This window comes from Trichechus manatus, unplaced genomic scaffold (assembly GCF_000243295.1).
Source record: "Trichechus manatus latirostris isolate Lorelei unplaced genomic scaffold, TriManLat1.0 scaffold00164, whole genome shotgun sequence".
NCBI classification, from domain to species: domain Eukaryota; kingdom Metazoa; phylum Chordata; class Mammalia; order Sirenia; family Trichechidae; genus Trichechus; species Trichechus manatus.
Window position 1 is genome coordinate 3,559,984 of NW_004444100.1, and position 15,885 is coordinate 3,575,868.

General features: G+C 39.2%; 1 protein-coding gene across 1 annotated transcript in view; it reads left to right on the forward strand.

Annotated features, from left to right (window-relative positions):
* KCNMB4 (potassium calcium-activated channel subfamily M regulatory beta subunit 4) overlaps positions 1–14,176 on the forward strand; it is an 81,071-nt gene extending 66,895 nt beyond the window's left edge. The window contains exon 3 of the mRNA XM_004386441.2: positions 13,606–14,176. Within this exon, the coding sequence (XP_004386498.1) occupies positions 13,606–13,774 (169 nt within the window). The 3' untranslated portion in view covers positions 13,775–14,176. The remainder of the gene's footprint in view (positions 1–13,605) is intronic.
* Positions 14,177–15,885: the final 1,709 nt, after the last annotated feature.

Genomic DNA, 15,885 nt, shown 5'->3' on the forward strand with positions numbered 1-15,885 from the left:
TGTTGTTCAGTTTCCATGTGTTTGATTTTTTTTCCTTGCTTTTTGTGTTGTTGATTTCCACTTTTATGGCTTTGTGGTCAGAAAAGATGCTTTGTAATATTTCAGTGTTTTGGATTTTGTTAACGCTTGCTTTATGGCCTAATATGTGGTCTATTCTGGGGAATGTTCCATGTGCATTGGAAAAGAAAGTATACTTGGCTGCTGTTAACTGGAGTGTTCGGTATATGTCTATGAGATCAAGTTGGTTGATGGTAATATTTAGCTCTTCTGTGTCGTTGTTGAGCTTGTTTCTGGATGTTCTGTCCTTCACCGAAAGTGGCGTGTTGAAGTCTCCCACTACTATTGTGGAGCTATCTCTCTTTTCAGAGGTGTTAAAGTTTGTTTTATGTATTTTGGAGCCCTGTTGTTGGGTGTGTAAATATTTATTATTGTTATGTCCTTCTGGTGTATTGACCCTTTAATCATTATATAGTGCCCTTCATTATCCTTTGTGGTGGATTTTACTTTAAAGTCTATTTTGTCAGAGATTAATACTGCCACTCCTGCTCTTTTTTGAGTGTTGTTTGCTTGATATATTTTTTTCGATCCTTTGAGTTTTAGCCTGTTTGTGTCTTTAAGGTGCGTCTCTTGTAGGCACCATATAGATGGATCATGCTTTTTTATCCATTCTGCCACTCTCCGTCTCTTTATTGGTGCATTAAGTCCATTTATGTTCAGCATAATTATTGATAGGTATGAGTTTAGTGCTGTCATCCTGATGTCTCTTTTTGTGTGTTGTTCACAGTTTCTTTGTTCCCCTTAATTTTCTGTGCTGAGTCATTTTTCTTTATGTATTTTTTTTCATCTTTTTCACTGTTGTATATTTTGTGTTCGCTGAGTCTTTATGTTTTTCTACTTTATTTTGATTTGTAGGATTGTTAGATTCCTTTGTGGTTACTTTAATATTTACCTCTATTTTTCTAAGTTTATACCAGTCTTTTATCACTTTATATTGCCTTGACTTCCCCTCCATATGAAAAATAAATATCTGCATTTTTTTAGTCTCTCTTTTTTGTTTTGATGTTGTCCTTTTTTACATGTTGATATCTTTGTTTCCCTATTTTCAGTGTTTTAGCTTTGATGTATTTTTGACTTCCCTATCTGAGTCAATATCTGGTTGCTCTGTCCTGTGTTCTAGTCTTGCGATGTTATCTGATGTTATTGATTATCTAACCATAGGACTCCTTTTAGTATTTCTCGTAATTTTGGTTTGGTTTTTGCAAATTCCCTAAACTTCTGTTTTTCTGGAAATGCCCTGATTTCGCTATCATATTTGAGAAACCATTTTGCTAGATATATAATTCTTGGCTGGCAGTTGTTTTCCTTCAAGTCTTTATATATGTCATCCCATTGCTTTCTTGCCTGCATGGTTTCTGCTGAGTAGTTGAAGCGTATTCTAATTGACTCTCCTTTGTAGATGACTTCGCTTTTATCCCTAGCAGCACTTAAAATTCTCTCTTTATCTTTGGTTTTGGTAAGTTTGATTATAATATGTCTTGGTGACTTTCTTTTGGGATCTACCTTATGTGGGGTTCGACAAGCATCTTGGATGGATATCTTTTCATCTTTCATGATATCAGGGAAGTTTTCTGTCAACAAATCTTCAACAATTTTCTCTGTATTTTCTGTTGTCCCTTCCTCCCCACCCCCCGTTCTGGTACTCCCGTCACTCGGAGGTTTTTTCTCTTGATAGAGTCCCACATAACTCTTAGAGTTTCTTCATTCTTTTTAATTCTTTTATCTGATTTTTCCTCAAATAAGTTGACATCAAGTGCTTTATCCAGTGTCACTAATTCAAACTTCTACTGCCTCAATTCTGCTCCTATGACTTTCTATTGAGTTTTCTAATTCTGAAGTTTTAATGTTACTCTTCTGGATTTCTGATTGCTGTCTCTCTGTGGATTCTTGTAGCCTATTAAATTTGTCATTATGTTCTTGAATAACTTTTTTAAGTTCCACTACTACTTTGTCTGTGTGTTCCTTGGCAATTTATGCATTTTGTCGAATTTCCTTTCTAATTTCTGGAAGAGTTCTGCATATTAATCTTTTGTATTCTGCCTCTGGTAATTCCAAGAAATTCTCTTCCTCCAGAGAATTTATTGATTCTTTATTTTGGGAGCTTGCTGAAGCCATCATGGACTGCCTCTTTATGTGATTTGATATTGACTGTTGTCTCCAAGCCATCAATAAGTTATTATAATTTTATTTTATATTTGTTTAGTGAGTCCTAGCTTCTTGTTTTGTTTTGTTTTGATATGCCCCAATAGGCTGCTCTTGTGCGCTAGTTTGATTATTGGCACCTTTGATGCTCTAACGTCCTGTCACCAGGTAGTTAAGTTCTGTAACTAAGTATGTGCACACAGGAGTCCATTAAATTTTCCTGTATGGGTTCAGCTCAGGTATCCACGCAGTTGGTTACCAAGTGTGTGGTCCAGGCTCTCACCTACAGTCTTAGAGAGGCATGGGTGATTGGTGCAGGCACTGGTATCTGGCTGTGATAGGGGTCACACGCTGAGCCAGGCAGAGGGCTGACGGCTGCCCCCTGAGAGTCTGAAAGGAAAGCGTGTCCCTGTTCCCTAGGGTGAGTAGGTAGGTGAGTTTTGCAGCCTGACTGTGAGCATCCTACTCTGTTGGCTGTAAAGACTCGAGGGCACCACTTTTTCTTGGACTCCTGTAGCAGGTGACTAGGTGGCATAGGTGATGCCACCAGCCCTCAAGCTCCCAGTGCAGTTGGGTTAAGGTGCCTGCTTAAGGGGCAGGGCTGTGTCGAGGGTCACAAATCTGACACTTCGTAGCTGAAACAGTTGAAGTTAAACTTCAGATGTTTACCCTGTTGTACTGTGGTAGTGAGGGCTAACGCTATTGAGATGGATGCCCACAAATCTATACAGGGGTGTAAGGCACTCAAAGTCTGCGGACCCCTTATGCCTGTGCCTAGCAAAGGAGCTGTGCCAACCCTGAGTTTCTGGCTTAGGGGAGTCAGTAGCTTATTTGTTCCCTCTCCAAGGCCAGGAGAATGGGTCAGGGCGCCTTTTGGGATCTACTTCCGCCCCAGTGGACTCCCGGTGCAGAGCGGGGAGGGAGGAGGTAAAAGGGAGAGAGGTTTTTCCCAAATGGGCTTTTTTTTTTAAATCCCTGCGAAAGGCCGCACGCATGTACTTATCTTTAGCCACTTGGGAGCTGCTTTTCACTGGTTCGGAGTATGCAAGCAGAATCTCTGCTGCCAGATCTCTCTCGATGTGGAAACTGCCTCTGGAATGCACGCGCAGCTGTTTGCCTGCTTCACTGCAGACCCAGAGTGGCTGAAGAGCTGCAGTCCCACAGCCGCTGCTCTGGCGCTCCTCACTTTTTCTGAACCGTCTCCCTCTCCCCCTTCCACTCAGTCTGATTCCTCAACTTTGCTTTGTTCAGGGCCGCTAGATATTCATATACAATCTAATCACTTGTTTTTCCAGGTCTTTGTTGTAAGAGGGATATAGAAAGCCGTCTGACTACTCCACCATCTTGGCACCGCCTCAGCATCACTACCTTTTATTGTGTGCTCAGTATTAGGGAGCTATCAGGCTAAATACTTTGCATACTTTATCTCATTACTCCTCAGGACAACCCCTTAAGGTAGGTATAATTATCCCCATTTTACAGATGAGGAAATTAAGACTCAGAGGAATTTTCTCAGGATCATAAAGCTAGCAAGTTGTAAAGCCCATATTCAAACCTAGGTTTGTCTAACTCAAGTTTATGTTGAAATATGGTCCTATACTTGCAAGAGGAGTCACTGGGTAGTGCAAATGGTTAAGTACTCAACTAGTAGCTGAAAGGTTGATGGTTCAAATCCACCCAGAGGCACCTTGGAAGACAAGCCCAACAATCTGCTTTCAAAATGTCACAGCCTTGAAAATTGTATGGAGCAGTTCTATATCTGGTCTCCATGAGTCAGAATTAACTCGACAGCAGCTAACAACAACAACCACATACTTGAGCAAGGCTATTTACTTCTTTGGGTCTTTCCATTAAGGCGGACTTAAAGTATAATCACTCCTATTTATAATTAATTCAACCCTTTATCATTCCAAAATAACACACCTGCCTGTTTGCTGGATATTCTGCCACAGCTGAGTTCACATTTTCTCTCCAGAAACTGCAGGTTTGGGCTGTATTTAATTTCCTCCATGAAGAGTAGGCAAGCTTGAGGAGAAATTCATCTACAATTAACCATTACTATTCTAGAGTTCTCCTAATTGGAGAAAACAGTTAAGGAAAATGTAAGGATGTTTATAACATTTATAGATCTATAATCAGCCTTTTACCCAGAAACAGGAACCATCTGTGAAGTAAACCCAAGATCTTGATAAAATACTTTCCAAGCTTTTAAAAGTCCTTCTCACAATATCATTGCTGGACCCGACCTGAGTGGGCAAAAAATGGGCTCACGATAGAGCTAATCCCTGTGAAGAATACTGCAAAGGAGCATTGTGTTTTGGTCCCTGAATTCCCACCGAAATTTATGACATAATTTGATGTAGCTTCTAGATTGGCTGTTTAAGTGCATAGGAAGACAAGCATGCTTTTCTCTGCTGTTGGCAATATCTTATGATTGCTTCAAACAGCATTTAAACACATCGGCTAGTTATACTCAATAAGGACAGGTCAATCGTGCTAAAACCAAGTTCATCGTTTTGGTCTCTTGCATCTCTTCATCTTAAGGCAGTAGCAGTCTCTTCAGCAGACAAATCTTCAACATCCTTTGGTAGAAAAACCTTTTAAAAATCTTTAACCAGTAGATCGAATCAGGTATTTACATGGGATGCGTTTTAATTCAATCTCCTTGTGGCAAACCCATAGCGTGGAATCCTGATAAAAATTAAAACATTTCATAATACCCTGTGGGATAAAGAATTTAATTTTACCCAAAGAATTTGGTCTTTGTCCCTGGTTCCTGAGAGATAACCTCCAAAACCTTGGAATTTTCCCAGTGATTGAAATGTCTTTGATGAGGTCTCCAGACCACACTTGAGGGTTTACGCTAATGAAATGCCTCTTGGGTGGAGTCTGGCCAGGCCAGAAGGACCAGCTCTTCATATCAGCCCTACTGAAGGTTGAATTTAATCAATCATGACTATGTAATGAGGCCCAAATAAAAGCTCTGGACATGTAAGCTCCATGGGCCTCCTGGTTGATGAAAGATATCAGTGCATAGGAGAGGGTAGCATATTCCTTTTTGGGACATGGTAGCTCCATGTTGGGAACCCTCCTAGACCTCATCCTATGTATTTCTTCATTTGTATCCTTTTTGCTGTAGTCATAAATATAGTTCTTCTCTGAGCTCTGTATTTCTAGAGAATTATCAAACCCAAAGGAGTAGTGGGAGCCAGCAGGACAGAAGTGGGGGGTGGCATGAACTTAGGGCTGACATCCCTAATAGTGAAAAACACCCGAATTTGTAGCCAACAGGTCCAACCTTGCAGCTGACCTCAAGTCTTGGGCAGACTCGGCAGTCTGGAGGACTGGCCTCTTAACTTGTGAGGTTTACTTAGCTCTGGGTGGTTAGGGTCAGAGGAAGAAGTACTGCATGTACAGTTGAAAGTGGAACAGAACTGAATTGAATAGACTTTAATTGGAATTGAATTCCTTCAATTTAGTTGGTGTTAGAGAAGTGGGATTTGATTTCCTGAACAACCTACATCAAATTTTTCTGGATTAGATATCAATGATTAGTAATTTCTACCTGTAAAAATCTTCTACGCCATGATCACCTCTTTCACCTCTGGCATTTCAATTGAATACTTGTTTAGAAAACTTTCTAAGGCTTCTTAAAACTCAGCTCCAAGCAGACAAAGTTACCTGGGAAAGAATACTTATCAGCCTCTTGGTTTTCATTATAAAATATTATTTTGTAACCTCTGTGTTGGGAATCTAACCTGACAGAGACTCCTTCCAACCAGCAACACAGAACACATGCACTTCAGTGATGTTAGTCTTGAATGATTTACTCTTCAGCTATTGTCAAAAAACAGGCTGATACATTTGGTATTTAAAAAGCATTATTTAAGTGAACTGTTCTCCGATGTGAGTAATTATCAACATAGCCTGGAAAGCCATTTAAAACCTGAGAGTCTGATTCAGTAGATCTGGGACTTTGGAATCAAAAACTTCTCAAATAAGCCATATCATGAATAGACATATGCACACCCGTGTTCGCTGCAGCATTATTCACAATAGCAAAAAGATGGAAACAACCTAGATACCCATCAACAGGTGAATGGATAAACAAACTATGGTACATACACACAATGGAATACTACACAATGATAAAGAACAATGATGAATCTGCGAAGCATCTCACAATATGGATGAGTCTGGAGGTCATTATGCTGACAGGAATATGTCAATCACAAAACGACAAATATTGTATGAGACCACTATTATAAAAACTCATGAAAAGATTTAACACAAAAAGAAACAATCTTCGATGGTTACGAGGGAGGGGTGGAGTAGGGAGGGAAAAACACTAAATAGATGTTAGATAAGTGGTAACTTTGGTGAAGGGTAAGACAGTACACAATACTGAGGAAGCCAGCACAACTTGACCAAGGTAAGGTCTTGGAAGCTCCATAGACACATCCAAACTCCCTGAGGGACCAAATTACTGGGCCGAGGGCTGTGGGGACCATGGTCTCAGGGAACATCTAGCTCAATTGGCATAACATAGTTTATAAAGAAAATGTTATACACCCCACTTTGGTAAGTAGTGTCTGGGGTCTTAAAAGCTTGTGAGTGGCCATCTAAGATACTCCACTGGTGTCACCCCGTCTGGAGCAAGGGAGAATGAAGAAAACCAAAGACACAAGGGAAAGAATATTCCAAAGGACTAATGGACCACAACTACCACAGCCTCCACCAGACTGAGTCCAGCACAAATAGATGGTTCCCAGCTACCACTACTGACTGCTCTGACAGGGATCACAATAGAGGATCCCAGACAGAGATGGAAAAAATGTAGAACAAAATTCTAACTCAGAAAAAACAAAACAAAACAAAAACCAAAAAAACAAACTTAGTGGTCTGACAGAAACTGGAGAGACCCTGAGAGTATAGCCGCTGGATACTCTTTTAGCTCAGTAATGAAGTTACTTCTGAGGTTCACCCTTCAGCCAAAGATTAGACAGGCCCCTAAAACAAAAAAGACTAAATGAGCATACCAGCCCAGGGGCAAGGACGAGAAGGCAGGAGGGGACAGGAAAGCTGGTAAAGGGGAACCTAAGGTCGAGAAGGGGAGAGTGTTGACATGTTGTGGGGTTGGCAACCAATGTCACAAAACAATATGTGTATTAATTGTTTAATGAGAAGCCTAGTTTCCTCTGTAAACTTTCATCTAAAGTATAAATTAAAAAAAAAAAAAACTTCTCAAATGATTTGATCATTAGCCAGTTTTGTGTTGTAGAGATTACTTTATGTAAAAATACATACATAATAATTTCTCTTCAAGTTTCACAAAAAGTTTATTCTGATGAATTGGCATGCTTCTTTGTCTTATATAATGGTAGCTATGTAATTCATCATGGTTCTTTTTTCCTTGGGTGCCAGGGTGCTCAGAGATAAATTTAACTTATGCTTAACACAGTAGCTCCCTTAGCCTGGGTTTTCTATTTTTTATCTATCTTATTATATTGCAGTAGCTCTTTACTGTTAGTTTAAGGATTTTATTGTACTTACATCTTTCGTTCTTATTGTTATCTAATTCAGATTCCTTTTTAAAATAGGTCATGGTATAAACAATAGACAAGATTTAGAGCAGGAGTACATAGCACCTATTCAAAAAGCTTTGGAAGATGAAATAATTTCATTTGTGGTGCCCTTTGGCTATGTTTCTCTACCAGAGGCCTGGCAAATTGGATTGACATTATGCCTGCAGAATTAATTGATGATGATAATGATGAAGCATTTGTGTGCTTTAAAATAAGATTTCATCAAAATACATAAGTGCTAATTCCTGTAATGATGTATAATTTCTCAGCAATATGGGTAAAGCTTGACAACCAGTTTCCATGGTTCATTGAATACCTGATATGTAAATGTGGATATTTGCTATATGCCTATGCTTAGAAGAGTTGAGTGAGTCCTCTAAAGATTAATAGATTTAGCAAGGCAAAATAGAAATATGTGAAGAAAATAAGGCAAGGCGTTAAGAGTCAAGTTGGCACAAGGAAGTGATAGAGTCTTGCTGGAGGTAGGCCAAAAATTTAACTTGCTAGCAACCTACATGAAAAGGAAAATTCTCGGCTCAGATAAGCCAGAACTACTTGTGGTAACTGTAAATCTAGAAAGTTGTCTATTTGCTATAGGACCTCATGGAGAAAGCACTTTGAAGTGTATTGTCTTGTCTTTTAAGTTGCCATCATGCATTACTAGTAAATTATAATGCAATCCAAATTTCTACATGGACTGGTTCAGGTAAGTTTTTAAAATTTCCCGTCCACTTAAAAAAGGGAGGGCCACAATTTTCTCACCATCTCAGCCAACAAAACAAATTCATTAAGTTGGAAAATCTCTCATTGGGTGAAACAAAGCCAAAGGGAATATATTTTCTATATTTAGGCTGATAAACCCAAATCATTGTCTCTTTATCTGGTATGACCAGGACCACTGCTAGCACATGGGGTACTTTTCTGCTGATTAGAAAAAAGGAACTTCTTTGGGTAAATGTAGCATTACAGGCCAGATTTCCAGCCCACCGCGGTACCAGCCTCTCCTACTCTCTTACTTATCTCTGGGCACCTTTGTGCCATGTACATGCTGCACAGAGGTATGCGGAGGCCATGAAAATGACCGTAAGTATCAATTAGGCAATTTTGAAATTAACCAGCTTGGTAGCTTCATGTTTCATAGTACTTTTTAAAATGTATTAAAACGTTGCACAGTGGTTCTAAAACTTTACTATATGTAAAAATCACCTGAGGAGCTTCTCAAAAAACTGGGTTGGGACCCAGGAAGCTGCATGTAAACAAGCACCCTCAGTGATGGTGCAGTTTGGAAACCGACAAGGGTGATGGTTGAATGTCATGATGAACATGATTAATGTCACTGAACTGTACATGTGGAGGTTGTTGAAATGCCAAATGTTTTCTTACATATATATTTGCTACAATAATTTTTTTTTTAATTAAAAAAAAAACAACAACCACCACCAAGCACCCTAAATGATTCTAATTTGAAAAAGCCGGCTTAGGGATAAATAGTACAGGCTTAGAAATCATATTGATGAGGTTTCAAATCATTGTGTAATTTTTTCAGTTATATAATCTTGTCCTATAGGGTTGTTATGAGTCGGGTTAACAGGTTTGGTTTGGTTAATCTTGGACAAATTAATTAACCTTTCTTTGCCTCCATTTCTTCAAATGTAAAATGGAAATAAAAATTCCTCCAGCAAAGGATTATTTTAAGAACCAAATGAGATTAAGTGTCCTAGCATAGCACCTGGCATGTAGTAAACACTTAATAAATGCTATTATTATTTTATTATTATTATTACTTCTACAGTGTATTTTCAAACTTAGCTCAGAATAAGACCAACCCTTAGGAAAATGTTTCTAAGGGTACTCTCAGCTCTTACTCTTCTTTTATGATATTTTTACCTCCTCCTCAGGGTTTAAAAGTGCCTTCCCTTAGTATTCCTACACCCCTAAAACAAACCACCTGCTTCCTTTTTTGAAGCCCTTTGATGCAAAGTAATCATCTTTTTTGCTTATCATCCACATCCTCATCACCATCCTGAGTTCACTACATCACATCCAGAAATCAAGAAAGCTAGATCATGCCATTTATTCAGTTTGCCAAATGTGGGAAACAGTGACTTTTAAAAAAGTTTTTCTTCAGTCCCCACCATATAATTATGGAAAACTGAATTCTAAGCCCAACCCCCTTTGCAAATAGTTTTTGATGAAACAATCTGAAAGCTGCCTGATAGAGTTGGGGAAAACTGAGACAGGTGAGTGACTTCAATTTACTCATAAGGCCCACTTAAGGCCAAACTTTTAATTTACACAGGAGCAATTTAGAGATACTATCAATAAATCATATAACTAAATGATGAACTGGAGTATTACCATGCAGAGAAATAACTTTTTCCTATGGAAAGAGACTTTGGGGCATCTTAGAACTGTATGAAATGGAAACAGAAATGAATTATTTTTAAAGAAATATGTACACTTACATATATATAATACCTGTACCTCAAAGAAAGCTTTTGAATCAATTACAAATTCAACATGGCTAACTCAGAGTTAAAAAGTCCTGGTGGTGCAATGGTTTATTATTCAACTGCTAACCAAAAGGTTGGCCATTGGAACCTACCCAGGAGCTCCATGGGAGAAAGACCTGGCCATCTGCTCCCGTAAATTACAGCTTAGAAAACCCTATGGGGCAGTTCTATTCTGTCACATGGGATTGCTACCAATCGAAAATCAGCTAGATTGGCACCTCACAACAACAACTCAAAGCTAACGATCTCATCTTTGTTATTTGAAACATTAAAATAAAGGCTATCCTCTTTGATGGGGTGGGAGAGGATGCCAAGAGTTTCTAAATAAAATATCGGGGTCCAGCATTTTCCAGTTATTATCTTCTCTTCTACTCTCCCTGTCACTCACATTTTTTTAGTAAGTAGTCCTTGAACTGGCTTTCAGAACATATGGATAAATGGTTTCATCCACTCTCATCCCTGGCTGTTTTGTGGTATAGGCTTCAACATCAACAATAGTAACTAGAGAAGGAATACAAAGGAGAATCCAAACTGGAGCTTTTTACTAGAAAATTTGTTGTAAAAGAACACATTACTTATGGAAATCACATGCAAATTTATTAAAGTAGTGTTTTTAAAATTCCAAACTCTCCCTTCCCCCCTTTCTGATGATGAATCTGAGACTTATTTGTGTGCCAATAAATGGAGGAGTAATGTAGTCCTTCACAGAAAAAAAAGATTGTCCTGAGACAATTGGTTACCATCCCTTGCACACTTAGGTAGCAACATCTAACAGTTGTGAACACTAGTAGCTGGGAAAAGAAATGTGGCAATACTGGGTATTGGAATTTCAAAGACTGTACGATGTGACTATGACTATCCTGTGCCCTGTTTTTGGACCTTGGCTGATGCTTTTTTAGACTCAAGGCATGAAGTCTCTTGAAAATTTGCATGGATAAGAACTGAGGCTGCGACAGGGGCAGTTTCCCCATCATTGTCAATAGCAAGTAGTCACTTACCAACAGCTATGTGTAGAATCAACCACCCATCTGTCAGTTCGTCATTCTGTGATGATTTGTGTGTTGCTATGATCCTGAAGGGGCCCTGGTGGCCCAGTGGTTAAGAGCTCAGCTGCTAACCAAAAGGTCAGCAGTTCAAATCCACCAGCCACTCCTTGGAAACTCTATGGGGCATTTCTAATTTGTCCTTTAGGGTCGCTATGAGTCTTAATCGACTTGACAGCAAGGGGTTTGGTTTTGTTGTTGTGGTTGTTGTTATGATCCTGGAAGCTATGCTGTAAGTATTTCAAATACCAGCAGGGTCACCTGTGGTGGGCCGTGGTTTCAGTGGAGCTTCCAGACTAAGACAGACTAGGAAGAAAGGCCTGGCGATCTATTTCTGAAAATTAGCCAGTGAAAACTATATGGATCACAGAATAGTGTCAAAGACTTCCACTTGCTTACTTTGGACGTGTCATCAGGAGGGACCGATCGCTGGAAAAAAATATGTTTGGTAAAGTGGAGTGTTGCTATGAGTTGGAAGTGACACGATGGCAACGAGTATAAAGTGGAGGGTCAGTGAAGGCAAGGGAAAGCCTCAGTGAGATGGATTGACATAATGACAGCAACAATGGACTCAAACATACCAAGGATCATGAAGATGGTGCAGGTGCGGGCAATGTTTTGTTCTTTATACATGGAGTCATCAACTCAACAGTAACAGCAACATGTGTGGAATAACAGGCAGTGACAAAGTCACAGCCCTTGAGGGCCTTTTTGAAAAAAAGGATATGTATATTAACATATACATATGTATTAATGGCAACACAAGTCTTGAAGACAATTTGTTGCTACCGGAACTCAGAAAAAGAAGTGATCTTTGCAAGCTGGGATGACTTGCTTCATTATTACAATGACTCTGCATTTATTTAATACAGATTTTAATTGTAATAATAATGGAGTAAAATCTCAATGAAAAATCTTACTTTATGTGCAAAAATTGAAATGTTATGCAAAAAAGCCAGACAAAACAAAAGCACCAAAGGCAAGGATTATGCAATTTCAAAGCCAGCCTGCAGAAACTGGTTTTGTTAGTGCCACATGATGGCTCCACTGTAGGTAGAAGAGAAACACCCAACATCCTTTGTCAGTCTTCTGGGAGAGTAGGTCCTGAGTTACGACAGCCATGACTAATGAGAGCTCCTCAGGAAAGGGCCTCTCTGTTAAAGACATTGCCCTGGTACTCTAAAGCTATTGATATTCTTGAGGGCCATTGGACTAATTATTTTTTTCCATTTCTAGAGGAAGTACTGCTGCACTAGTAACAGAACAAATCTTCCTGTGAGTGAAATGGAAATGTCTTGCAAAATATAAACCTATTGATTGAAAGTTAAGTTCCCAGGCTGTCTTTTTGATGACCAAAGATGTGGAATGAATCTTATCTTCGCTTTCTATGAATGAGACCAATGCTGGAATTGAAAAATAAAACCAGTTGTTGAGTTGACTTGACTTATGGTGGCCCCATGTGCACCAGAGTAGACCTGTGCTCCATAAGGTATTCAATGGCTGATTTTTCTGAAGTAGATTGCCAGGCCTTTCTGTTCAGGTGCCTCTGTGTGGACTCAAACCTCCAACCTTTCGGTTAACAGCTGAGCACATAAACCATTTGCGCACCCAGGAACTCCAAACTGAAAAATAGAGTCCCACATTTATAAGATAAAACTGTATTGCTAAGACTTTGCAAGATTTATCAAGAAAGTGGTCAGATTTTTCTTTTAAAATGATGATTAAACCAACCCAGAAACTTGTAAGAATGTATTAAATTCACTCATTCACTCGTCTGCTCACTGTTTTTAAAAAATCTTAGTTGACACAGTGAAGCTGAGCTGACCTGAGGGTTACACCATCTGCCTTTCTATGACTAAATTCAAAGGGTGCATTTAACTTTTTTTTCTTAATTAAGATCATTTGGACCCCACCTAAGTGCTGAGGTCTAGGTTGAGTTTGTTCGAGAATGCTCGCCCATAGGGTTACTAGGAATTGGCACACAACAACAACAAAACTTTTGACATTTTAGAACACATAAATTACATTATAAATAACATGCAAATTTGCCCCAATTACTTGATTCAAGAGCTGGAACCATTTCGTGATGGGTGTAAAGCACAGAGTATAATATTTACAGTTAGAGTGAAGTCTTCACTTGGAGGTGAATTTCAGTGATGATATTCCCTTTGGGCTGAAAAGCAAGTCTGACCCCAGGTTGTAATGAGTTGTCAGTGTCATGCCATGGCAATTGACCTTTCTTTCGTCTTTTCCACTGTCTTGCAGACCAGACGACGTGCTCCTGCATCGTACGCATGATGAAATTGTCCTCCTGCATTGCTTCCTTTGGCCCCTGGTGACATTTGTGGTGGGCGTTCTCATTGTGCTCCTGACCATCTGTGCCAAGAGCCTGGCAGTCAAAGCAGAAGCCATGAAGAAGCGCAAATTCTCTTAAAGGGTAGTAGGCTTGTGGAAAGCAAAGCACAGAAGCTGCACTCATTGGCGCACATCCACCTGCAGAGCCCGTGTTTCCGGCGCAGGAGATGGAAGGGTCCGTGAGAGATTTCCGAGAGGCTCCTGCTTTGATGGCAGCAGAAACAGGCACAACTGCAAGATGTGGAGCCTCCTAGATTGTATTCTGTGTGTAGTAGCAGTAGCTAATGGGTCAAGCTCTTAGCTGTGTGGAGTAATCATTTCAGGAAACCCTATAAGAAGTTAATTTTCTTTGGAAAAGTACAGTATATTATTTGTACAGTGTAGTATACAAACCATTATGATTTATGCTACTTACAAACATTAAAATAGAGTGGTCTGTGTTCTTTTTTAATTTCCTTTTTTATGCTTAGAACACCAGGGTGAAAAAGGATCCTCTGGGTTTCGTTTGATTCTGCCAGATCAAAGTTTTTCTTGGAGACGAGGATTCCTGCACAAGTCTGGACCTCATTGTATAATCCTCAATTTCTGTCATTAAAGAGTACCTTTTGACTCTCCTGTTTAAAAAGGAATTCTCACTGTTAACTCAGTCTCCAGTCACTTCTTAATCAAGGGACCCTCTGAGACTGGAAAAACATATCCTCCCATACTTGCTTTTGCCTAACCATTATTTCTCACCAGGTTATTTCTTAAGAGACGGAGATGATTCTGAACAAGGCCTGTCCTAGCTCTAAGTACTGCTCCTTTATTCATCTGTTCATGTTATTGTTGATGGGTTCTATTTCAGTGCAACAGAATGTCTGTGAGAAGGACACTCTTCAGCTTAGTTAAGTTGATGTTTTGTTTATTTATCAGGTCAGAAAAGCATATTCAAAATCAGTTCAAGCATTCTGCTTTTGTTTTCTTTGTCCTTGCCTTAATGTCATCAGTATTAAAACAGGAAGGTTGCTGCAGTGGTTCCATTTGCTTGGACCTTCCTGGCAACGCAGCCCAGCTCCACACTGCTGCTGCTGAAGCTTTCTGTGCCTTTATCGAAAAGTTCATTAATGGAACCATACTTCTTTGCATCTCTTCAGAAAGCCAAATTCCAGATATCAGTCACAGGCCTCAGTGAACAACCAGTGTATCCTTTTTACTTACCAGCTAGAATCAAACGTTTTTTAGATGAAAGATAAATTTCTAGTGGAGGAACAACTGACAACTTAATTTCTTTTTGGTTTTGTCTGCTATCCTCTAGACCTGCTTCTCTTAAGGAAAATTGGAATTTAAGGACAAGCTGCCTCTGTTATTTCCACAGGATTCTTAAAAAAAGATACATATTAGTTGAATGATGGCTTCCTTTTAGTCCTCATACCAATGTTTTCATAATTTTAAAATGCAAGTAATTGAGAGAGTCATAGACTTCTTTGGAAGGATGTTGAGTGAATACAGTCTTCATTTTTTTCTGACTCAAGTGCTTCAGATGTCACTGTGAAAAGGCCTTGAACACACTATTTATGACATCCTTTGAGGCAGCTAGAGTGCCTTAACTTCAATCCCAGTTTTCTATCACAGCATCCCGGTTGTCTTAGCAACATACAGAAACCTTCTGAAGCATACAGTGACACAAAACTGAAAGTCAGAGAAAATCATCATTTTTGCATCACCTATTATTGGGAGTGATAAAGTCTGTCTATTTCATCTTTGGGAAAAAATGATTGTAGAGAGTAGATAAAACTTAATGGTGTATGGGCATACATTATGTGTTGGAAAATAGGATAGTTGATATATGTTGATCTGAGTTTTCGTTTATTAGTTTGATACTCATACAATTCTTCCATTTAGGCCCAAGGAGTATGCTCCACTATGTTCTGTAGATTGGTTCTTGGGAAAGAGGAGAAGCATACTGAATTCATATGGTCACATGTAGTTTTAGAGTCTTACTTCCTTACAGCCAGTTAAATTTGAGGCTCCTTATTTATACTTGGATAAATACTTGGATAAAAGTAAAACCTAAAAGGAACAGAAAAGGACACTTACAAGGTCATAAGAGTAAAGAAGCTAAAGTTCTTAATATTTTAATTTTCTCCTGGATCGGTTACAAAATGGGCTAAGCTGCTATAACAAAGAGACCCCAAAATAGGATGATTCAAG